Genomic DNA, 24,304 nt, shown 5'->3' on the forward strand with positions numbered 1-24,304 from the left:
TTTCAAGTTTATTTTTTAAAAGATCATCTTTCGACAATTGTTCAATTTTTCAAAAAATGTTTTGAAATTTGAAAAAATGTTCGTGTTTTATTTTTTTATGTAAATTCAAAACAAATTCTGTTTAAAAATTGTTCGCATTTTGGAAAAATGTTTGAAAGTTTTCTTTTCAAATTTTTGACAATGTTCAGAAAATGTTCCTATTTTAGAAAATTGTCCACGTTTTCATTTTTTTAGGAGTTTAAAAAATGTTCACAAGTTTCTTAAAAATCATGCTTTCAAATATGTTCGTGTTTCTCAATTTTTTTTGGAATTTGAAAAATATTCTCATTTCAAAAAATTGTTCGTGATTTTCAAAAAATGTTATAGTTTTCCAAAATATTTTTCACAATTTTGAAAAGTGTTTGCGTTTCACACAACATTCCATTTTTTGAAGAAAAAAATTTGCTTACGAAATTCCTGAACTAATTCGGATCTGCGCAGCGTGTTTTGTTCTTTAAGTTTGATGCTCCAGTATGGTCACATACGGCTCATTGCTTAGCTGGCAGGTACACGAGATTTATAGCGGTCGATCTTCTGTTCGAATCGTCCGCGGCGCAATTTTCTTTTTTGAGCTACAGCGCGCGTCTCTATCTTCATGGGCCGGCCCAGTCGAAGACACGCCTGTGGGAAGGCTCAGCAAATTGACACAGAGAGCCTCACACAGGAGGTCCCAACATTAGTACCACCTCATATATATGTTTTAAATTCAAATTAAAAGCGTAAATTCATGAGTCCCAACATTAGTACCACCTCCACCTCCCCGCACGGACAAATATCGATCGAAGGGAAAACCAATCGCTAGAAAATATGGAAGGAGCCAACTCAATGCACGCAACGCACGATGGAGAAAAAATCGGGAGTCTAACTGCCCGCACGATCGGCCAGGGGATGCCACACACCCAAACAACGAGCGACTTTTCGAGATATCCTGCGTCGCGCCGCCGAGAAAGACGGTGTGCCTCGAGCTGCCCCGTTCCTCGGCCGCAAGGACGGCTGCAGGTCCCCGTCCCCTCCTCCAACTAGAAGCCGGTGCTGTTGCAGAGGTGGATCTGTCCTACAGCTCGCATTCAGTCCTCGCCTACGTGCTCTCCCGCCTCTTCTTGATCAAGATGGATTCCAGATGCTCTCCTTACTGCGCGACCGCGAGCGGCGGCGGCCGCCGCCATGGCCGTCTCGGCGCTGGCCCCGTGCCAGTTTGTGGAGCCATGTCGCGCCTTCGCTGCGAGAAGCAGCTGCCTGCGACCGTGCCCCTGCCCTCTTTCTCCCCAGCGTGCTCCTATTTACTCCTATCCCCTGTCAGCCGCAAGAGTGATGCCCATCGACAACAAAGCCGCCAGATCATCTACGGGTTCTCGTAGGTGAGTTTCCCTCTCTCCATTGATACCCCTTCATTGTTCTGATGGCATATCATTTGATTTGATTCACGCGCCTGCAAAAAAATTTATGAACTCTAGCATGGGGAATGAACTTGGGTGATGGATTTACCTTCACGGGATGCAATTTTATGATCCATTCTTAACTCTAATGGCACTATGGCAGTGAAGGTTGATCTTAGGCTCTTTATGGTGGATAGCTTGATGTTCTTGAAGCGCCCAAGTCTGGTTGTGACATGTGAGTACTTTTTGCCTATGTTCTTGCTTGATGAATTGAATGGATAATTTTGTCTCCTCAGTCCTCACTATTGTTTCAGACAATGGTTTTAAATTAATCAGCTTGCCTCTGTAAGGTAGTTGATATTTATGCAGCTTCAAGCTTTGTTTCTTGTGCTCGACCATAGTAGTGTCTGTGCAGCTTCAAGGTTTATTTTCTTGTGCTTGATGGTAGCAGGGATCTCTAGATACTGCCACACCCTGATGTGGTCATCCTTGTCTTTTCAGGTGCCTCCGCTTGGCAACGCTAAAGTTGCCATGTGGTGTATTGGAAGACTGAGATGCCGGATGCCAGAGCCCATCGATTACAGTAGTTCGGTGCCCATCATCAACATCGTGGACTCAGGTGTCTGCTATACCTTAAACCACCCCCCCCCCCCCCCCTGCAACTCCTCTTCGGCATAGCCCCGAGCACATCAACACTGCACTGCTGCTCCTATCTTGCTAACAATGTAGACAGAGAAGGTGCAGTCCGGGGTAGCTAGCTAATTGAAATGGGGATAATCGAGGCTAATAGTGAGATGCTGCAGCCCCTGCTGTCTCCCTCACAATCAGGAAGGCGAGGTGAGTGCTACCTTTCTCCTGTGAACACAACACATGTGTAACATTTTTCCTATAACACTAATTTCCTATTTGAATGTACTTCCTCTTTAAACTAATATAAGACTATTCTTGAAACTTCCGACGACCATGTTCCACTGAGAATAACTTTCACATTGCCTCCACTTGTTTGACGATTTTTCCTATTTATATTCTCAAGCAAAAAATATTGTGTGCATGCACCATGCAGTGGCTCTGGTTTCCTACAAAAGGTATTTAGTTGATTGCTTTCTTGAATCTGATATCTGACTAGAGCATGCCATTCAATCATGTTACTGTTCTTGGGTTAAATTTGGTGGACAGACAGCACAGATATATTTATCCACAGTTAGCATACTTTGTTTGGAGTCTTATGGTGGTGGCGAACAACATCGGCGGGCGAGGGGAGAGGGCTAAAGTTTGTCGGCCAGGATGAGGCAGACATCTTGGCGCTCACGTGGAAGGAAGATGACACAGGTTGGTCCAGCGAACAATGGCCTGGTGAGCCTCTTGTTATGTGCAAATAAAGTTTATCATTCACATTTCTCCTTCCGTGTCTTGTTCACAAGGTCACGTGATCCCTCTATTTGTACTGCTTGATTCGTTTTTTGTTCGCTCAGTGAAATGGTGAATATAAGCTGACTACAGTTAATTGTTATTTTTATCGCAGAATTATTTGTTATTGATCTCTAGGCTCTAGCAGATCTCTGAAATGGAGAAAATAATACTGCTTCATCTTCTTGTGTTCTGCATGCCTTATTGATTCCTCCCTCGTCGGTTGCTGGCCATGTACTTGCTTGCCAGTCACGGCTGTCGGATGCGACACAAACGGCTTCTTCCTTTAGGAGACGAGGACAACAAATCTGAAATTCCAACAGCATTGCTCCCGCTGAGCAAACCAGGGGCTCACCAGGTATCCTTTGTACATGTACACTTAGCTCCATCCTTGTCATCATAGATGCTTGCCTGTATCCAACTCCAATTGCTACCATATATTCTGAACTCTGTTGATATGTTCTTCTAATGTGCTCACTGGATGTATAGATCAGAAAAGTGCATGTGTTTGGGTCCAACGAAAAGAGGTAAGGCATAAAATGCATTCTCCTTAGCACAACTATGGAACATGGTGAAGAAAGGTGTTATTTTTAACATAAGGTTTTCTTTTATTAGCAAGTAAATTAGCTTCACACCAAGGATGGTAGTGTTTGCTGGGCTGTCTTAATCGAACATGGAGGATGCTGGAGCGTTTTCTAGGTTGTGAATTTTTATGGCCGATTGAATGAGGGCTATTTACCATCATATATCGTTTATCCTTCTAACAATAATCTTTGTGTGATGGACTATGTTATCCATGTTCAATTACTTGATATCTAATAACATTGGACTTGTAAGGAAGTACTCCTCTAAAGATGTAATATACTTTTGTGGACTGGCTTTGTAATTAGGTTGATTTATATACCATCACTTTCCCAGCACCTGCAGTGATCTGGTTGCTATATACATGTATCCAGACTTCCCGTGGGGTAGGGCATGAATTACAATATAGTGAGATGTTTCTCAACAAAAGAATCGCGGTAGCCTTTCCTGCAGCAGATAAGGTGGTCAGACTTCCAGAGAGCAAGCATGAAAGAACATATGGAATTGGCTGACTTAATCCTCTATTTAGTTATTTATGTAAACATGACCTTCACTATTCAGATTAATAAAAGTCTGCAATTAACCTATGTTGCGTATTTTGTTAACTATTTTTACTCCAATGTGAGACAAGATCAACGAAAACCTGTCCAGGATTTCAAAGAATCGACTCCTATATGAGACAAGATCATGGTCTAGAAGGATGCGGATTCAGTGAGTTAACTGCAACTGACTTTGAATGTAATGATGCACTCAAAGTCAGTGACACTGAATCCCAGTCCAATCCAGAATCAAGGTTGGCATGGAAAATTTTGTTTTTGCCACTCTAGATTTTGCCAATTTTCTTTATGCCACTCTAGATTTTAACATTTCACTTTTGCCACTCTTAGTTTTTGACAACTATCATAATTGCCATTCCCATGGCAAAAACAAAATTTTCAGAGTGACAATTGTGATAATTGTCAAAAGCTAAGAGTGGAAAAAATGAAATAAAATTATTTTTCTTTTGGCAATTGTGATAATTGTCAAAAACTAAGAGTGGCAAAAGTGAAATGTCAAAATCTTGAGTGGCATAAGAAAAATTGGCAAAATCTAGAATGGCAAAAACAAAATTTTCCCTTTTTCTAGAGCTATGATCTGGTGATTCTTACGTTTTTTCTTTTTTGGAATGTAAGGTGTATGACAGCTACTAGACCGAGCCCAAACATAGGAGACTGCGAGGTCTTTCACTGGCTAATATATATGAAAGCATAACTAAGCCACCACCGGGATGCAATCACTCTGGTGACCATATGGTCTCTGCATAGGACTACACGGATATAATTTGTCTAATTGACATGTCTAAGTTTTGATCGATGTCTGTATGCTTTTAGAATTATAGCGATCTTTAGTTATAATGATGTCTTAGTTAATGTCTCTATGTCAAAGTCTATTATTCCGTGGCAACGCACGGGCATTTGACTAGTATATATTAAAGGAGGATCGAACGTCGTGATGGTTCGACCTCCTTCGCTACCCCCGCCTCGCAATCGATAGTCCTCACACGATTCCTTCCCCCGCCTCGCGATCGATAGTCCTCATGATTCCTTCCTAAAAAAAGATGCTATCCACGCCTCCGTCTTATCCCGATGCTCGTACCCACGATCTCCCCTCTCCTGCGACGCAGGAACCCACGTCCGATGCCCGATCTTCCCCAACCCTCTCATCGCCTCTCACACTGGTCTGCACAAAAAAAGTACGATCGCAGTGTGGGAGCCCCCCATCACCATCGAGGCAAGGACTGGGAGGCCGTGCTCCAATACGGCGGTGGTGGCATGGCAATGGCGTCAACCAAGCTCCTTCCTTCGCTGGATCATGGATGCTGGGTTCGCCGACGGTGATGGGTACGTCATCGGCTTCAAAGTCTCATGAGGGCCAAGAAGGGCGACGACAGCTACAGCCCGGCGTTGCCTCCAGTTGATGGCCTTCTCCAAGGACGTGCTGCAGCGCGGTGAGCCAGCGGCGCCCTGGGCGAAGCTCTCACCGTCCAGCGCCCTGGTGCCTAACGTCGTGGGACGCGACCATGGCGCTGCTCGCCCTCCTCCTTGCTAGCGCTGCTGGCCCCTGTTCGTGCATCTCACGAGGAGAAATCAGAGATCGCTATGGCTACCCATGGGCTGACTCCATCATCGTCATCCAGGTCCGTGACATTGACGACCGACCCCTCCCCTTCCTCCTCTACCCATGCGGTTGCTCCGCCGCCGCCGGAGACGGTGGTTTTGCTTCTGCGGTTGAAGCGGCACGACGAGGAAGGTGTCCTCGGCGCGTTTAGCTACGGTTCGTGCCGCCAGATGCTATCCGACAGTGTATACCCAGGGTTGCCTTCTATCTGTGTTCATTTTGTTCTTCATTCATTCATTGGGGTTCATATCAGATTAGACTAGCACGCCATGAAAGATTGTGCCTCCCTTCTCTCGATTCATGCACTGCTTCACATTACAAGTAGGTTGGGTTGAGGCACGCATCTTTTCTGAGATAATGGAGGGCATGTACCTAAACTTCTAATGATACATGCATTCTGCAATCTCATGTGCACACAACAAAACTATGAGAGATACGCATTTCACTGTAAGCTTTGTAGTTTGGAAAAATAATCTGTTTCTTATATTATGTGATCAATACAATGGGGAAACATAAGAGAACATTTATGAGGATTACTTAACCGCATCTATTGTTTAGTTCAGAAATATCATATTTATGTGTGTTTAGAAAGTTCCACGCTATTAATTGTTTTGCATCCGCAGAAGCATAAGGTAAATGTTCTAATAAAATCATTAGACAAGTCCTTACAGAAATACTACATCTTGTTTTTATTTTATTTTCTATGTGCACCGTTTACTTTTCACGCTCTTGTATACCGTGAAATTTTATCTGTATTTTCACGAGATTTAAATCTTCCTTTGCAGAAAGGCGTAGACAGCATTGAAAGAGGTTCATTGCCTTTAAGCAGTGCACACATGTGACAAGCTTCTAGCATTTGCATTTTTACGTACATCCCAAGATTGTTTTCACTACAGGATGCCGCTCTATTTTTCTCCATGTCTAAGTTTGGTAAAAATTGATTCACCTTTTACATCCAAAGCTGGTATTCTTTCAGGATCCAAAATGCACCCCTATAGTTATCATGCATTTTCTCTTATACGCAGTCACACTTCTATAATATAGTTTCAATTTTAGGCAATGATGTATCAAGCAGAAGTTTCATCAGTATTCAGCAACATAGGATTTCTTTTTATTTTATAGATAGACAAGATGTGCAAGAGAAAAGGCTAAGCACTGAGTTCAATGCAAATAGAACTTGTTGATGGGGTAGGCATACGAAGAAAAGGGGGAGGGGTGTATCCTACTGAAATATTTCTGTTTTTGATCCTCGACAAGAAATTTTGGGCTTTCTTTTTGTGCTTGCACCTTTTCTTTTGGTAAAAGATATTTGAAGGTGACATTCTCTTATGAAAGATCGTGCTGGGTGGATAGCATATATACAGGATAAGCATGTGTAGATAACAATTGTGGACTACAAATGCCATTCTCTGTTTCCAGAAATGATTACTAATATTTCAGTAGATCTGTAGATGGCAATGTTTCATTTCGGTTTCAGTTTGATTTATGCAATGTATCATCTTGTCCCGGTTTTTAAAACATAATTTGACATTTACATGATGAGGGGTTAATATTTACAAAGTCTATTACTAACAGAAGATCCTTTTCCTAACAGAAGAGACCATGTTACTCTATATCATGTTGTTTTGCTTCATGTCCTTAAAAATTCTACATTATGTTAATGTTGGTAATGTTGTTTTTCTTTTACAGATTTTATAGGTGTAGAAAGAGTTTGTGCGAGAGACCGAGAGTGTAAGAGCGCCGGTGGTACAAGTTGGACGCATGGAAGATTTCAGCTCGTAATATTTGCTTCGAATTGTACACAAAGGTTCTTTATTTTGTTAACCTGAATAGATATTCCAGGGAATGTCATTCCATTTTTTATATGATCATACGCCATTCTTCTACTGCTGCAGTGCATCTCTTATAAGCGACACTGATTAAACTGTTATGAGCATCCTTTACTTTGCTGCAGTTTTCCTTGTGAAATGATTTCCCTATAAAGAATTTGAATGACCAGTGGAGTACTTTCTCGAGAGAATTTCATTACATAGAACATCCATATCAAGAGATCTATTGTTTTCGGATTGACCGTTGGATATCTCTTGATCTTATTGTGGGTCCACAGATTGCTGGTGTATTTAGCCGTCTTATCACTGAGATTTCACATATAAATAATTAAATGAAGATCCTTACAAGCAAAATCCATACGTGAAGTGTAATGTTGGTCTGTGGACGACAATCGTCAGCTCATTCTTCGTATAGTCAATTTAGTTTATACTTATCGCATCTTTTTCATATAATATGTATGCGTATGACGTATAAATATATTTCTAGCGCCTGATGCATGTTTTGTACTCACCACATGGCCACACTATAAAAAGGAGAACGGAAAATAACGAGTAGAAACAGGGTTTTGGTATTTTCAGGTGATTTATTCCACCATGAATTTACTATATCCCTCTGATTTCTATTTTCACAAAGCCAAATCACCACAAAACAAATAACCAAGTTTAAGAAATATAAACTATGATTATATATCTTTATTATTAAAGGGTTGTTTGTGATGGAGGTACAATTAGAGTTATGTAGACATCAATTTTAAGAAAGAAAACTAGGAAATTGTTGTCGCCATTTGGCTTGATGTGGCCGCGATGCTCCTGCCACAGATGGGTGGGGCCGGGGGGAGAGTATTACATATCAAGTGGTATACACCAGAGATGAGGAGAGAGAGTATTATATACAATGCATGTGAAGGAGGGATGCGACCTACATAAACATTTTTCCATACACAAGGGCCGACATATGAGGACAATGATCCTCGTGATATTGATATCATCATGCGACATTTAGTTTAGAGCATCAGACATGCCTTCTCAGACCGAATCATGATGCCTCCTCTGTTTTTTAGAGCATGAGATAGAATCATGTTGTCAAGTATGAATGGATATTACATGACATCATGTTCGACAAACATTTGTCATTTCAAGCAATTATTTCTCACTATATTTTGTGTTATTCCGTGACAACGCACGGGCAACCAACTAGTACTATTAAAGGACGGATCGAACGTCGTGATGGTTCAACCTTCCCCTCGTACGACCCCGCGGTAGAAAAGATCGCACGGGAACACCCGTAGTCGTATCGTTGGGCCACCTCCTTCCCACGATCCATCCACGATCGCCTCTCCCGAGAACCACAACGATTTTTTTCACCCACACTTCCGATCCTCCCGTTTACAAGGGGAAAAAACAAAAAAGAAACAACCCTACCCACGCATGCACGTTTCCTATGTGATCCCGAACTGCCGCTAGACCAGTCACAATCCACGCACCCGTATGCGCACATCTATACATGCACGATCTGCTAGGGCTTCTCCCATGGTGAACGGTGAACCTCTGCCTCTACTCCCGTATTTCGTAACGACCTGACCATGTTCCTCCTTCCTCGTCATGCTCGCCATCGTGCCGGCCGGGAGGCCGCCATGTGCACTGTTTCAATGGTGTTCCTCCTCGAGGAGCGCGTCACTAGCATGACGCGGGTGGGGAAGTGCCGGACGCGCGGGGTTCATGCCTATGCTTGGGGTGACCATCGCGCTCTACCCTCTGGCCTCGGTACTCACCAGCATCGGTCGCCGCGGCGTCGTCGTCTCTATCGTCTTTGTCGAGATGCTCCTGGTGGTCCTCTAGAAAGCCCCGACAGGGTCGATTGTCGTGCCTATCCTTCAATCAAGATGGAGGCGGAAGCGGCTGAGGCGCACCGCGAATTGCCACGACTAATGGAGGAGCAGAAAAAAAGCCAGCAGCGTGCCTGGCTAGGGCAGTGGCGGCAGCAACCCAGGTAGTTTTTTCTCTCATCTCTTATTCTCGTTCTCTCTCTCTCTGGTCTACAAGGGCGTGCGCGTGCTACGGCTGCGCGTACAGACATGTGCCATCGGCGGGTAGCGCATCACAATGATCTCTGAGCTCCATCCCTACAGCGATGGCCATCGCGCTAGCTACATTCATCCCGGATTCCCGGTGCAGGACTGCTCGTCTCGGCTTCGCAGAATCACAGGCGAGGGCGCCGGTGACGGCTGCCAGCTGCTCGTGGGGCTACTGAAAGGAGCGGCCGGGGCACGTGGTTGATGCTTGAGACAGCTGTGGAGCGGCGTGCGTGAGTGCAGGGCAGGCAGTAGCCAGAGCGGCGGGAGAGGACCTAGGACACGTTGTGTTCATGTAATCATGTTCGTCTCTCCCTTCTGTTCGTCCTCTGTGACTATGTTTTCTTCTTATATCCTGTAGCTCTGACTATGCTTTCCTCTTGCATCATGTAGCTTTAACAACGACTTGTGCAGATAAAGATGAAAAATCTAGGGGAAGATTTTGGTGAGGAAGAAGAACAAGGTAGTTTATTTTTGGTCAACAAAACAAGTTTGTTCTTACACTTTGACGTTATGATTTGTGATTATTCACCAACATTGAGAGTACTAATGGGTATAGCATGGTCTTATCAAGAGAAAGGAATACTGTTCTACATGTTATTTTATTAATGATAATGATACGAAATCACCATGGAATATTAATATAAGATCATAGTACGTACTTTCTTTGCTTGATATATGTGCTCATGCCATCAAAAGTCTTTATTTCCTAGAGATAGAATAGCTACATTACCACATATTTTATATGTTCGCTTCAAACTGAAGATTCTAATATTTATTTTGCAGGTTTTGACTTTTGAGGTTGCTCCATTCCATAACGTCGAGCTTCATAAAAATGGAGAAGGGACTTCTTGCGGATTCATCATCTATGATCTCACGTGTTACATTTCTCATCCCATTTTTTGTAGAACATATTCAATGAGTTTGACTCTACTACTCTTGGATAAGTGGCAAGATTCATAATGTAGTTATACATGAGTTTATCATCATAATTTAAATATGGTTTTCTAATCTTTCACAAGTGCAACAAAACAGATATGATATGCTACTAAGCTTTCCTATTAGACTGTCAATGCTACTTATTGTAGATATATTGCTATACTCTTAAGCTTTCATATTAGAATTTTAACATTCCTTAAGTACTTCCCTTTACTCCCAGCATTCTAGGTATAATGATCAGGGTCAGGTTTCACTGATTAACTAATGGATTTGTGCAAATATTTTGAGATCAAGTGAAACTTAAATTCAACTTCTTGATTTCCCAATTTAGTGAACCAGATCAAAGAGTTGTGTAGCCATTAGGTGGACAGCTTCACACTGGTGTAAGTATTCATGACGCTGTAATATAATACTTCTTTGCCTTCTACTTATATTTGCTACTGTAAAGGATAAACCATCTATCTTGGTGTGTCATTTTTTTAGGGAAGGTGTATCATTGTTGTATTGTGTAAATTGTAACCAAGCACATGAAAGATTTGGTAAATGGTTCTGTTGGTCAAAAGTCATTATTCATGTTTCAAGGTCCCCCGTAAGTATTGAAGCTGGGAGGACATGAAGCAGACTTTTGCCTTAGGTACTCCCTCCATGGAATATAACGCCCCTGACTTTGCTTATGCGACTTTGATCATTTTTCTATACAAAAGTTCATGGGTTGGACACATATAAATTGTATTGTATTATTTTTCCTGCAAAGCAATTTTATTTCATATATTTTATACTAATTTTGTAGACCTACAATAATTGATAATAATTGTTAAAGTTGTGCGATGAAAATCCAAAAAAGTCAAGCGCGTCTTACATGTTGGGTAGGAGGGAGTATTAGAAAGGAGGCAAAGAAAATGGGCATGGACAAGAGTCAGATTGCTTTAGTATAGCTCTTGTCTGCGACGCGAAGAAAATGGTATGACACGGACAAGGAAACGAATTGTCAAAGTAATAGAGTTGTCACTCAAGTTTCAGATTCAATTTTAATCTTTGAAAGTAGTCATCTAAAAATTTTATTCCTAAAACTTAGAGCTCATGGAACTTCTATGATACGCCTAAATAAATAATGTATTCGCCATAACCAAACTGATCAGATTGTCTTGTACTTCAAAGTAAAGCACATCAAATATTGATAGTGAAATGATTTGATCGGTAGCATCTCTCCCGTGGCAACGCACGGGTATTCGTCTAGTGTATGTATGTATGTATATATATATATATATATATATATATATATATATATATATATATATTAGTAAAAATGCTCCCTAATGGTTCAATCATCTATCATCTATTCTATTATAATATACTATGCTCCCTAATTTTAGAGACCTCTCATTCAATTGAGGTGTCAATCTTGGATTTGGTTCATGATTTTGACTTGTTCAACAATTTCTCAAAGAGTTCTCTCATTCAGATAAGATATTCAACATTTGATATAATTTATGATTTTGAGTGGGTCAATAATTTTTCAAGAAGCTCTTTCATTTAGTTAAGGTATACTCAATATTAGATTTAATTTATGATTTTGAATAGGTCAATAATTTCTGAAATTATAACAATGCCGGTACGTTGCAACGGGAGAATAAAACTCCCTATCCCAATAAGCATGCCTACAATATCCTTTCATCTGTGTCTTCTATTTTTGACATATATTTCAACACAATAGCCTGCCTGTGTTGCCACTTATCCTCCATTAAGTCCTCGACAACAGTGATCGCGCCCTCGACAACGGTGGTCGTGTTGTTTACCTGATCAAAACATGTTGGAACGTGGTTGATTCCAGAGTGGTAAGGTCAACCACTGCATGACACAATTGTCCTTAAACCGTGCAATGGAATGTTTAGAACTTAAAAAAATTAATCTCGTCGAGCTAGATATGAGATTCGCCCTCTATGAGCTAGTCCTTCACCTCGTCTAACTAAAAAAAACTAATCTCGTCGAGCTGGATTTGAGGGTTGCACTCTGTGAACTACTCCCGCGCCTAGTCTATACACCTATCTACTCCTGCACCAAGTCCATATTACCATATACCGCCCCCATACTTCTGCTTGCTTTTGACTCATAATGTTGTGGAGTTGTTTCATGGAGGGAGGGTGAGTCATGCGCGTGTCCCCGCATGCCTCTTAAGTGCTTCGCTACGAAGCAAACGTCATATTTTTCTTCCATTTCCATTAATACAACTGAGGATGTGTTTGCTACAAATAGTACACAAATGTTCATCTATAACATCCCCTTCAACTATATATACTACAATGATTGCACCTTAGCTAAAAATATATTATCAAATTCTACATAAAAATAGTTGACCAGCACAAAGGTAAGAAACTTTGCAACAACTAAAAAGAGACAATTCACATGAAGACTCTTTTGCCCATAAAAGAACAAATATATTGATGGTGGCCTTATTCTTGGAGAATTTCTTTAATTACTTGAGAGACCAAAGTTACATAGTGTCAGGAATTCCTTTTCAGTATCTACATACTTTCTCCACATAGCCTTGTACTGGTTGAAAGCAACATCAAGCCATGGTTCATGTTTTCATTAAATTGTATCACCACGGATCACCCAGGTTCGATGCTTGGATTATACCCAAGGCCCATCTCATGCCATGGATTTATCAAGCGGCTTAGTATTGCCAAAGAATGCCATCAGCCCTGATGGTAGAACAGATGCTGGATCACCGAATGCCCCATCCTCATTCTGCCATTAGAATAGTGTCATTCACATAAACATGTCATCTGTACAAATTTCCCTATCAACTTAAAAGATGAGAAAAGTGCAACCTGACAATTATGCATATGAATGGTCTATGCTTATGAGACAATAAAATTACAAAGATGAGTAATAAACTGCTAGTAGAAATATTCAGTCTTTAGTCAGTTTGTAAGTCCTATATGGAAGGACCTGTACTCCTTCATTGCAAGACAAGAAATAAGGATCTAAGTAGTAGCATATGTGTAGTGCATACACTTTGTTGTCTGTTCTTTCTCTGTTCCAAACTTTCACCCTCGCGAGCAAAAAGTATTTCACTGCCTTACCCCAGTAGTTCAGTGCAAACATTTGCTGCTCGTTCGTGATTGCAACCTGAACAGAGTAAGAAAATTGTCAATTCAGTACATGGATGGATCGATGGGAACACACTATCTAGTGAAATGAACAAGTAATCACATTAGCAAGCATATGTGTACTGAAATTGTAAAAACATAGCATCTAGTACATCTGTGCATATACATAAGAAACAATTCCAGAGAAAGAAAATTGATCCGGTCAAGTGATCTTTGGATATTTCAGTATCGACATACACCAATTTGGTATTAAACCCCAAGCGGTGTACATCATCCCGACGCACGGGTGTGCTACGGCCAATATAATTACTGTTGGAAGACCATACATTCACAGGCAAACGGTTAAAGATCTGGCACTCACAATGTGTTCTTGCTGATAGTAACTGAACCAAATGAAACGTCCAGATTCTTCTATGGACAAGTAATAGCAAAAAAAGTCTATGTAATACTTGATGCCGTAAGCATGGGTTCGGGAAGTTGACTCATATGTTCAGAATAGGAACTACAGAGCGTGCAAACAGCTAGCTGAGCTAAGCTCCTCGACACACAAGTTGGTTTGATGAGGTTGAACGGGGTCTGGAGGAGGAGGGCCACGGAGTGGAGTTAAAAAAATTATGATATGAAAACCCACTTTATTCCAACCCCTTCGTTTACACATATAAAATATATACATTTAGATACATCGATTAAATGTTAATTCAATGTTGTCACAAACACACAGTTGGCTCCATGTAACCACTACAGGCTCCAGTTCCGTTCCGTTTCGTTGATATTTATTTTCTTACAATCAGTACCCATACTTACTGGTTGTTTCACATGTTTTGCATAATTGATACTTACTGGTTGGTCTGATGGTCTGAAAAGTCTGGGTTCAGCATAAACACTTGTGAATGGGAATGTCTCATTTGTTTTCTGCTCCATCAGAAATACAATGGAAAATGCAGTCAATACACATGCATGTTTTGTTGATGCAAGTGTAGCATGTGAAATAACACTACGGCTTACCTCCCTGTAGTTAACTGTGATATATAGAATTTCATAGAAATGCCCTGATTCTAATTACGATATCCACCTATTGGCCGATTCAATAGATTGTGTAGCTTCATGGTTTAAAGATTGTCCCGGCCAGTATGTCTCTCCTGATCTGTGTGCATAATCAGAGAAGGGATGGTGTCAATTGATTTTCTGGGCGCCTTCTTGAACACTGCAAGATTAAGATTAGAAATTCTACCTTTAAGTTCATCCGTACATATCAATTCCTACATCTGAAAGAAGATAAAATTATGTTTCTGAGGGAAGATAAAAAGCGCTTAGCCCCTTCCGGCACTCGTCCTCGCTGAGCACCACCAGCAGCGGGCGCACCACCGGCACCTTGGCGTCTCCTCCTCGTTCCGCCTGCAGGCGGCAGTGGTCGCCTCGATGGCTGCCGAGGTGCGCCTGCGGCCGGGAACCCTAGGTAGCAGGAGAAGATCTGGGAAAGGATCGGAGAGAGAAGGCTGAGAGGATGAGGCATGTTTGTTTTTTTACTGATGATGAAGCATTGAAGCGTGGGTGGGAATGGGATGGGTCGGGAAAAAAACCTGTTTAGCAAGGGGAACGGACGAAGGCGACGGCGAAACTTAGCCCACTCGCTCGATCCACTCAACGATGTCGACGCCTCCGCGCACCCGATGGCCGGCGAGGAGCAGCAGCGGGACCACCGCCGCACCTCACCGCTCCCATCTCCTTCCTCCCGTCCTCCCACGCCATGCCTCGTGCTCCAAGCTCGGGCCGCTTTCCTTCCGGATCCGCCGCCTGCGCGCCATCCCACCAGATCCGGCGAGATCCAGCAGGTCCTCATCGACCGCGCCACCATAAGCCGCCGCCGGTCTCGTCTGCGTCGTGGGCGACGCCCCGGTCCTTCCCGCTCGCCCACCTGTCCACTAAAAAGAATTGCGGGTTGAATGCTGAAAAATGCAGGCTTCTTTTCGTAAGAGCGAAACGTTTTTTCATATCCACTTAAAAAGGGACTGCGGTTTGAATATCAAAAAAACAGAAGGACTTTTCTGAAAAACGCGATAAGGCAAATAGGGAGACTTTGCGGACATGGAAAACAATAATAATGTAAGCACCTTTTTCCTTTCTTTCATGTTTTCTCCTCCTTAATTTGTTCATGTCCACGAGGGAGGCTCATTTTTTCTTTCCTAGGTTATATAATGTGATGATGATGCAGAAAGTTGACAGTCTTAGCAAGCTGCCGGATCACCTTCTACTCAACATATTGGAGAGGGTTGAAACACTAGATGCCTTGAGAGCCTGCATCCTGTCTAAGAGGATGCTCAAGCTTCCCCCCATGATGTCGCTGCTTGATATAGATATTGGTTACTCAAGCCCGATGTCGACACCTTTAATCGTATTTTTCACTACAACATTGTTGTGGCTGCTATCACGGACACGATACTTGGTGCAAGGAAACCCGAGATCCCCATCCGCAAGCTGATGGTCAGGTTCTGTTTGAGGCATGATGAGTGTCTCTCCATCAGCCAAGTCGTCGCCCGCACCATGGCGACCCAGAAGAAGCTCGACATCGCTAAGTTTGTCGTCCTCACGGAGAAGACTAGTTGGAGATACACTCAACATGATCTCCTCTCCTTTGCCAAACGGTTCAATACTTGGTTTGGTGATTGCTCACTTGTGTTTGCTGTTCTCATGCACCTGTGGCTGCGTAATTTGAGGTTTGGTCAACTGGACATCCACAACATGCTCAACACCTGCAAGCGCTTGGAATCTCTGCGTCTCACCCATTGTGACGCAGGGGTCCGCTCCGTGCTTCAAGTACAACATGCTCAACTTGTTGCGCTCCACATTGACTATAGGGAATTTGAAGCCATCCAACTCAACTGTCTACCGAAAACTCCAATGTGTCAAATATGTTGGTTGGTCTTACCAACAAGATCGCCTGATTTTTGCTTCTGTCCCGCAGCTTTCAAAGCTAATCCTTGGAAAGGTTGGTGTTAGTTCGGCTAGTAATATCAAGTTAAGTGAGCTCCTTGCTAATGTAGCCTGGATAACCGACCTGCGTCTGGATTTTCAAAGTGAAAAGGTACTCACTAGTCATTCATATATGTCTCATTCCTATTTCTATATGCTTATAATAGTAATATTAATAACTTAACAAAGTCCCTTTTCTAGCTCTCGAGGGTGTAATGTAATTTGTTTGCAGTTTGTATATGCCAGATTTGGGTTCTACCTGAGTGCCCCAAACTGCTTGCACCTGTGCTTGGCAAGCTACAGATTGCGAATCTGGATAATCTTCCTCAAGGATGGAGTATTTAACCAAAAACTACCACATTTCATGGAAACGTGGCCAGAAACTACCACTTTACGATTTTGTATGGAAAACTACAACTTTTTACCTAATCAGTGACAAAAAACTACCAAGTCGTGGAACCGCCCGCTTCACTGCGGTTAATCACGTTTCTGCCAGGCCGGGCCCATAGTTCAGGTGCCAGCGTGGCCAACAGGTGCAGCCGGAGCCGCACTTCGCCGCAGGTGCAGCCGCGGAAACCTCTCGCCGCTGGAGCCGCCGCCCTTGGCCGCGGGTGTCGCCTGCCGCCCTTCGCCCCTGGAGCCGCTCGCCGCGGCAGCCGCGGGTCGTCGCTGGAGCCGCCACCGCTGCCCTTCGCCGTTGGAGCCGCCCGCCCCGCGCCCTTCGCCACCGGAGCTGCCCCGCCTCCCGCCACGCCTCGAGGAGTCACCTGCTCGGTGGAGGGTGGAATCCGCAGCCTCTGCTCCTCGCCGCTCCCCGCATGGAGCGCCCTAACGGCGCCGCGGACGCCGACGAGCACAAATGGGTCAATGGCGACCGGACGGTGGCTTGGGGCCTCCCTGCGGCGCGACCTGCAGGCACGGCGAGCGACCAGGCGGCGGCCTGGGGCCTGCCCGCGGCGGATCTCGGCCGGCAGTGCTCCGGTCAATGTTGTTAGGTTTAATCTTGATATTTGTAGGGAGTACCTAGAACTCATCTAGATGAGACGTAATTTGGTCTTATTCACCTGGAAAACAAGAACGGATACAACCCACGTCAGCACACATACATCTTATAGCACCACATCCAATGGTTATAAATGATGAATGAGACCAAATTAAATCTCATCTAGATGAGTTCTAGCAAAACTGATATTTGTATCTGAATATTTGTTTTGAGTCCTGCATGTAACTTAGATGGTCTAGGGATCGAGTAGAGAGTCGTGTCAAGTTTCAGGGAAGGTGTGCCAAGGAGGCGAGATGCCGCGCTGTCGTGCGATGCGGCGAGTATGGAAAGATGCCGATGCGGCGTGAAGCCGTGGTGCTGCGTGAAGCGGCAAGTCGCACAAGAGGCTGGAGCGTGACAGGTTGAGCCGGCTCATCCGGTCAACTCTTGTAGTGATAAGTGTATGCGTTCGGTTCAGGTAGTTAGTTGCATGCAGATAGTTGCTAGCTTCATGCGTGAGTTAGTTGGGATGAGAAAAGGTCCCAGTGGGCTACGTCGTGTGGCCGTTGAGAGTGTGCGTGCATGGAGATCGTGCCATTAGTGGGGCTGCCGAGAGCGGTGGCTGGTTCGTGTGTGCATAGTCCCTTGTATAAATAGTGCTTTGATTAATGAGAATGAAGCCGTGAGGGCTTTGGTAGAAAAGATGTAGTCTCTCGTGTGAACCAAGGAGCTGACCTCTTGGCAAAGCTAGTAGTCGGTTTCTCCCTTGATTGTGTGCGTGTGCGTGTGTTCTTGAGAGAAGATAGAAAGAAGAGAGAGAGAAAGAGTTGTGTGAGGCAGCTCAAGGTAGAAGAAGAAGCGGCGCTGCGAGAGGAGCGGCGCCAACAAATGTAACGGTCAATGCTCACATGTGGGCCAGCCCTGTCATAATCGAGTTTAAACGAGTCAAATCGGGCACTTTTCATACATGATAGTTTTTAGTCAAAGATTAGTGAAAAACTGTTAGTTTTTCGCACAAATTCATAAAATGATAGTTTGTAGGCACGGTTCCACGAATTGTGGTAGTTTTTTGTTAAATACTCTCAAGGATGCGATATTGATTGGACCATGTTCATTCTTAAAGCTGCAAGCTCCCTAAAGGAGCTATGCATCACGGTGTGGGACCATTGGTGTAAAATGGAGTTCGAAGGAAAAAGGGTTACTGTGAGAAAGCAAACGTGGAGTGGCAACCATCCGCTGTTCATTTTAAGCACAAGAATCTAGTTAAGCTCACCATCTATGGAGAACTTTGTGCGATACATAAGGCGTGTCATGGAAATTGCGGTAAACATGAAGAAGATATATCTGCATGACTGGCAGGTGTGAGAAGACTGCAGGGACTTGGATCCCAATATCAAGGTCTGTCCTTCTCGGTATCCACGGGCCAGTGAGGAGAAGGACATGTTGAGGGAGGGGATTACTAAGGAGTTGCCGATGGCTGCGCGTGCTATGATTCACTTCAGGTCCTAATTAATCATCACTAAAATCTTGTACTCTTACAAGTTCGATAGATTTTTTGGAGAAGCTTATCTTATAAGTTGTATAAACCAACGGATGCACTTGTGTTTTCTGCTTGGCCTATGTTGTACCAGTCCATTATGGCTACAGTGTTCAAATATGTAGCCTGGTGCATACCAAGTCCTTTTTACCTGTGGTTGACCCAGCCAGACCTCTCAATTTTGGAAGTGGTAAAAATTATATTTAGGTCTGCATAAGCAAACCTTCTCTTGTTTCCTTGCTGATTTAAGCAATCAGCAGTCGATGACACCAGCGATTTCGGTGCATGGTTTTCCGTCTGACAACTTCACATGGTCAGGGAGCAGAGGGGTAAATCACTATATCTAAGTCGGTTGTCGGTTGTCGCTTGGTGGGGAGATTAATGCACCCACAACCAGCCAGCCAAGGCAGATCGACGCAGGTTGACTCTCCCTCGGGTCGCCCACGGGGGGCGACCGAGGGGAATCCCTAGCCGCCGGTACTGGGCCTCTTCCTCTTCTCCCCCTGTTACTCCATACCGACGACGAGAATCTCATACACACAGTCGAACAGTTCATGCTGAAGCACAATCATGGATGGTATTAATTAAGTGGAGACAAGGAAACTAAAACGCACAACAATCCAATCAGGAGAGGATCGGGTCCTCGAAAGCACACGGAAAGAATAAAACCTAGTCACATCACACACAGCCTCGACCGGACCGGACCGACCACAAGGAAATGCAGAAGACACATCACACAACACACAATGACTCGCAGCAAGATGCCTGCACGTAAGGTGATGGGGGTGCTGCTCTTTCTTGCTCTCCTGTGGAGCAGCCACCTGGTGATGGTAGCCGAGGCTGCCGAGGATATCCTTCCGTCAGACGAGCTGAGCCTTGAGGTTCTTGCACTGCTCGAGGACATCATGAAGTCCAACCTGTGCCCGGCAGCATGCGTGACCTGCTTGATGCTGGTCGGGAAGAGCTGCCCTCTCACCTTGATGATGTTTGCTCCATGCGTCCTTGGTAAGGTCATGGCAGAGGGTTGCTTCAGCAAGGAATGAAGCCATGCGTGCGTGGCTTGCTAGCGCTGTTAGCGCACACACTTCAGCGTGTGCGCTAACAGCGCTAGCAAGCCACACACGCAAGGCTTCACTCCTTGCTGAAGCAACCCTCTGCCATGACCTTACCAAGGACGCATGGAGCAAACATCATCAAGGTGAGAGGGCAGCTCTAACAGCGCTAGCAAGCCACGCACGCATGGCTTCACTCCTTGCTGAAGCAACCCTCTGCCATGACCTTACCAAGGACGCATGGAGCAAACATCATCAAGGTGAGAGGGCAGCTCTTCCCGACCTGCACCAAGCAGGTCACGCATGCTGCCGGGCACAGGTTGGACTTCATGATGTCCTCGAGCAGTGCAAGAACCTCAAGGCTCAGCTCGTGTGACGGAAGGATATCCTCGGCAGCCTCGGCTACCATCACCAGGTGGCTGCTCCACAGGAGAGCAAGAAAGAGCAGCACCCCCATCACCTTACGTGCAGGCATCTTGCTGCGAGTCATTGTGTGTTGAGTGTGAGAGAGTGGTGTGCTAGCTGTGTGTTTGGGAGTGGCACTGTGTGGGCGTGCTCTTTATAGAATCTGAGGAGTGAATGATTGTGACAAAGAAACTTACTTTCTGATTGTGTCCTCCACGATGCACATGTGCTCTTCTTCTTCATATATACTTACTATCTTCTTTGACTGTGTCCGTGTGGTAGTTAACCTTGTATGAATTTTAGTTACTATTTGCCACCATTTAAAAATCCCAGTTCCCAAACAGCCCAGCCCAACCCAGCCAGTGGAAACATACATACATATTTTCATTAATCAAACAAACAAATCTCTAAATTGATCAAAGGTAATTCAGTGCATTGCATGAAATCAAAGGTAACTCATTTATAGCGTATGTGGTTTCGGCATCGGCGTGATTACAAGAACATTAAGAAGAAGAAGTGGGAGTGGGACTCAAAACCCTCCTTCGATCGACCCATCCGATAGAAGCATGCGTGCCCGAAGCGACTGGCTAGTTGTAGCAAATTAGAATCGACAAAAAAAAATTGCATCAAGTTGGGCAACATCAAAAGCTGAATCTAAAAATCATGAGGTTGGTTTGTACGGGTCATCTCGATCTAAACAAAACAAACAAAAAAAAAACCATGGCCAAAGTCTAAAAGGAACGGTCTCGCGAACAAACCGAGTTATCAAGTTGGCACGATCGAACCACGACGCCATGAACAAACCTTACCTGGTCTAAAGAGCTAGCTCTTTGAACTTGGAAGGCCAAGCACATGGCATGCCCTCCCTCCCTCCCTCTAGGATCACTATCTTGCTTACTTGGGAAGAAGAGCTTTGCTCTCCTCCGTCTTGTTGTTGCGAGAGGAGAGGAGGGAGCGGCTTAGCTAGGTTTCCCTAGAGATATGGTATAAGTGAGCGAGGGCCGAGAGAGAGAGAGCGGAGGCTCGGTGGTCACGGCTCCTACTGGATGCAGTTATGTTTGGCTCGGATCGGGTGCCCTGCTCGATTTTACTACCAGTACATGTACCTAGCTAGCTAGAGTGGGCGGCCAGCTGAGCTCAATCGTCGACCCGCTGAGACCCAACATGATTCTTGGATCCAACGACGCACAACCCATCACAACAAGCACACGATCCCGGTACTCTCCGTCCATTGGTCTAAAGTGTTCCTTCCTTGTGTTAAAAAAAGTGTTCCTTTCTTTCCTCCAGGTAGAGTAAAGATTTCGGGTTCGTTGAGGCGTCACGTCAAACCCAAGAGTCCTCACCTGCTTCGTTTCTTCGTTCGTTTCCGACAGTAAGGTCATCTCTAACGCATCCTGTAAAAGGCCAAACTCGTAAAATTCCGGCGAGTATACGAGTTTGACCCGTTTTCCTTGTTAGAACATACTCCGTATCTCATACCCGACCCGTAAAAAGTTAAAAAAGACCCTCTCCACCTCTATTTATGCAGTTTCATCGCTCGCATACAGGTCAAACCCTATCCACCGCCGCGATTCCCCTCCCCCTCCGCCCCAATTTCTCGCCGCCGGCGAGCCTAAAAAAAGCCCTAACGACCCTTCCCAACCCATGAACGGCTACGGAAGTTGTTTGGATGACGCAGAGCACCGCCGCACGCAAGCGGGGAACGCAGAAGTGCCTCAACTATGGGACCCATGGCCAGAACTATGCTAGCCATCTTCTCGCTAGATTTGGTCGACAGGAGGGTCGAACTATGGTATGGTTAGGATCAGGCCCTGAAGAAATTTTAGGCCTTCTCCTTCCGGATTGTAATGTGACTCTTACTTAATCAATACAATCCCCTTTACCCCGCAAAAAAAACTATGGGAGCCGTCCGCCGCCGGCTTTCGAACGCCACGAGCTCGCAGTCCGCCGCCGGCGAGCCTGAAAAAAGCCCTAGCGACCCTTCCCGACTCATGAACGGCTACGGAAGTGGGAGGGATAACGCGGAGCGCCACCGCTGCCGCAGGCAAGCAGGGGACGCAAAAGTGCCTCAACTATGGGAGCCGGCCACCGCCGACTTTCGAATGCCACAAGCTCGCGGTCCGCTGCCGGCGAGCCTAAAAAAAGCCCTAACGACCCTTCCCGACTCATGGACGGCTACAGAAGTGGTGGAGATGACGCGGAGCGCCGCCGCCGCCGCACGCAAGCGGGGGACGCAGAAGTGCCTCTACTATGGGAGCCGGCCGCCGCCGCCTTTCGAACGCCACGAGCTTGCAGTCCGCCGCCGGCGAGCCTAAAAAAAGCCCTGGCGACCCTTCCCGACTCATGGACGGCTACGGAAGTGGGAGGGATGACGCGGAGCGCCGCCGCCACCGCACGCAAGCGGGGGACGCAGAAGTGCCTCAACTATGGGACCCGGCCGCCGCCGGCTTTCGAACGCCACGAGCTCATGGTTCGCCGCCGGCGAGCCTAAAAAAGCCCTAGCGACCCTTCCCGACCCATGACGGCTACGGAAGTGGTGGGGATGACGCGGAGCGCTGCCGACGCCGCATGCAAGCGGGGGACGCAGAAGTGCCTCAACTATGGGAGCCTGCCGCCACCGGCTTTTGAACGCCACGAGCTCGTGGTCCCCTAGTGCCAAGCCTAAAAAAAGCCCTAGCGACCCTTCCCGACTCATGGACGGCTACGAAAGTGGTAGGGATGACGCGGAGCGCCGCCGCACGCAAGCGGGGGCCGCAGAAGTGCCTCAACTATGGGAGCCGGCCGCCGCCGGCTTTCAAACGCCATGAGCAAGCGATCCGCCGCCGGCGAGCCTAAAAAAAGACCTAGCTACCCTTCCCGACCCATGGACAGCTATAGAAGTGGTGGCGATGAGGCGGAGCGCCGCCGCTGCCGCACGCAAGCGGGGGACGTAGAAGTGCCTCAACTATGGGAGCCGGCCGCCGCTGGATTGCGAATGCCACAAGCTCGCTGTCCGCCGCCGGTGATCCTAAAAAAAGCCCTAGCGACCCTTCCCGACCCATACAAGGCTACGGAAGTGGTGGGGATGAGGCGGAGCGCCGCCGTCGCTGCACTCAAGCGGGGGACGCAGAAGTGCCTCAACTATGGGAGCCCGCCGCCACCAGCTTTCGAACGCCACGAACTCGCGGTCCGCCGCCTGCGAGCCTAAAAATACCCTAGCCACCCTGCCCGACCCATGCACGGGTACGGAAGTGGTGGGGATGACGCGGAGCGCCGCCGCCGCCGCACGCAAGCGGGGGATGCAGAAGTGCCTCAACAGTGGGAGCCGTCCACCGCCGGCTTTCGAATGCCACGAGCTCGCGGTCCGCCGCCGGCGAGCCTAAAAAAACCCTAGCGACCCCTCCCGACCCTTGGACGGCTACGGAAGTGGTGGGGATGATGCGGAGCGCCGCCGCCGCCGCATGCAAGCGAGGGACGCAGAACTGCCTCAACTGTGGGAGCCGGTCGCCACCGGCTTTCGAACGCCCCGAGCTCACGATCTGCCACCGGCGATCATAAAAAAGCCCTAGCAACCCTTTTCGACCCATGGACGGCTACAGAAGTGGTGGGGATGACGCGGACCGCCGCCCCCGTCGCACGAAAGCAGGGGACGCAGAAGTGCCTCAACTATGGGATCCGGGCACCACCGGCTTTCAAACACCACGAGCTCGCGGTCCGCCGCCGGCGAGCCTAAAAAAAGCCCTAGCGACCCTTCCCGACCCATGGACGGCTACGGAAGTGGTGGGGATGACACGGAGCGCCGCCGCCGCCGCACGCAAGCAGGGGACGCAGAAGTGCCTCAACTGTGGGAGCCAGCCACCGCCGG

The 24,304-nt window shown here is 46.1% G+C and overlaps 1 protein-coding gene, 1 long non-coding RNA gene and 2 pseudogenes across 8 annotated transcripts; 3 read left to right on the forward strand and 1 right to left on the reverse strand.

Moving 5' to 3' along the window:
- The first annotated feature begins 229 nt into the window (after positions 1-229).
- LOC147967316 (uncharacterized) lies at positions 230-3,942 on the forward strand. 2 transcript variants are annotated; one of them, XR_015603152.1, is made up of 5 exons: positions 230-1,650; positions 1,917-2,768; positions 3,072-3,180; positions 3,312-3,349; positions 3,438-3,942. It is a non-coding gene; the product is annotated as an uncharacterized LOC147967316 (long non-coding RNA). The 2 variants fall into 2 exon arrangements; XR_015603151.1 differs by having other exon boundaries at positions 3,072-3,349.
- Positions 3,943-5,367: 1,425 nt separating this feature from the next.
- On the forward strand, positions 5,368-5,896 carry LOC147967317 (uncharacterized; annotated as a pseudogene).
- A 6,950-nt stretch (positions 5,897-12,846) lies between these two features.
- On the reverse strand, positions 12,847-21,549 carry LOC125506786 (uncharacterized). 6 transcript variants are annotated; one of them, XR_007282759.2, is made up of 6 exons: positions 21,270-21,549; positions 15,095-15,436; positions 14,520-14,985; positions 14,355-14,426; positions 13,418-13,533; positions 12,847-13,149 (listed from the first exon to the last, which is right to left on the reverse strand). XR_007282759.2 is itself a non-coding variant. In XM_087525215.1 (5 exons), exons 3-5 carry the CDS (start codon positions 14,433-14,435, stop codon positions 13,098-13,100), a joined length of 249 nt encoding a protein of 82 aa, XP_087381341.1. In that variant the 5' UTR covers positions 14,436-14,985; positions 15,095-15,436; positions 21,270-21,549; the 3' UTR covers positions 12,847-13,097. The 6 variants fall into 6 exon arrangements, 2 of the variants coding, with proteins under 2 accessions (XP_087381341.1, XP_048527453.2); XR_015603737.1 differs by having other exon boundaries at positions 12,847-13,533; positions 14,520-14,658; positions 14,746-14,985; positions 21,270-21,548; XR_015603736.1 differs by having other exon boundaries at positions 12,847-13,533; positions 15,095-15,429; positions 21,270-21,548.
- LOC147967318 (uncharacterized) lies at positions 15,443-18,831 on the forward strand (annotated as a pseudogene).
- Positions 21,550-24,304: the final 2,755 nt, after the last annotated feature.

Source organism: Triticum urartu, chromosome 5A (genome assembly GCF_056163025.1).
Source record: "Triticum urartu cultivar PI428250 chromosome 5A, HENAU_Tu73, whole genome shotgun sequence".
Classification (NCBI taxonomy): Eukaryota; Viridiplantae; Streptophyta; class Magnoliopsida; order Poales; family Poaceae; genus Triticum; species Triticum urartu.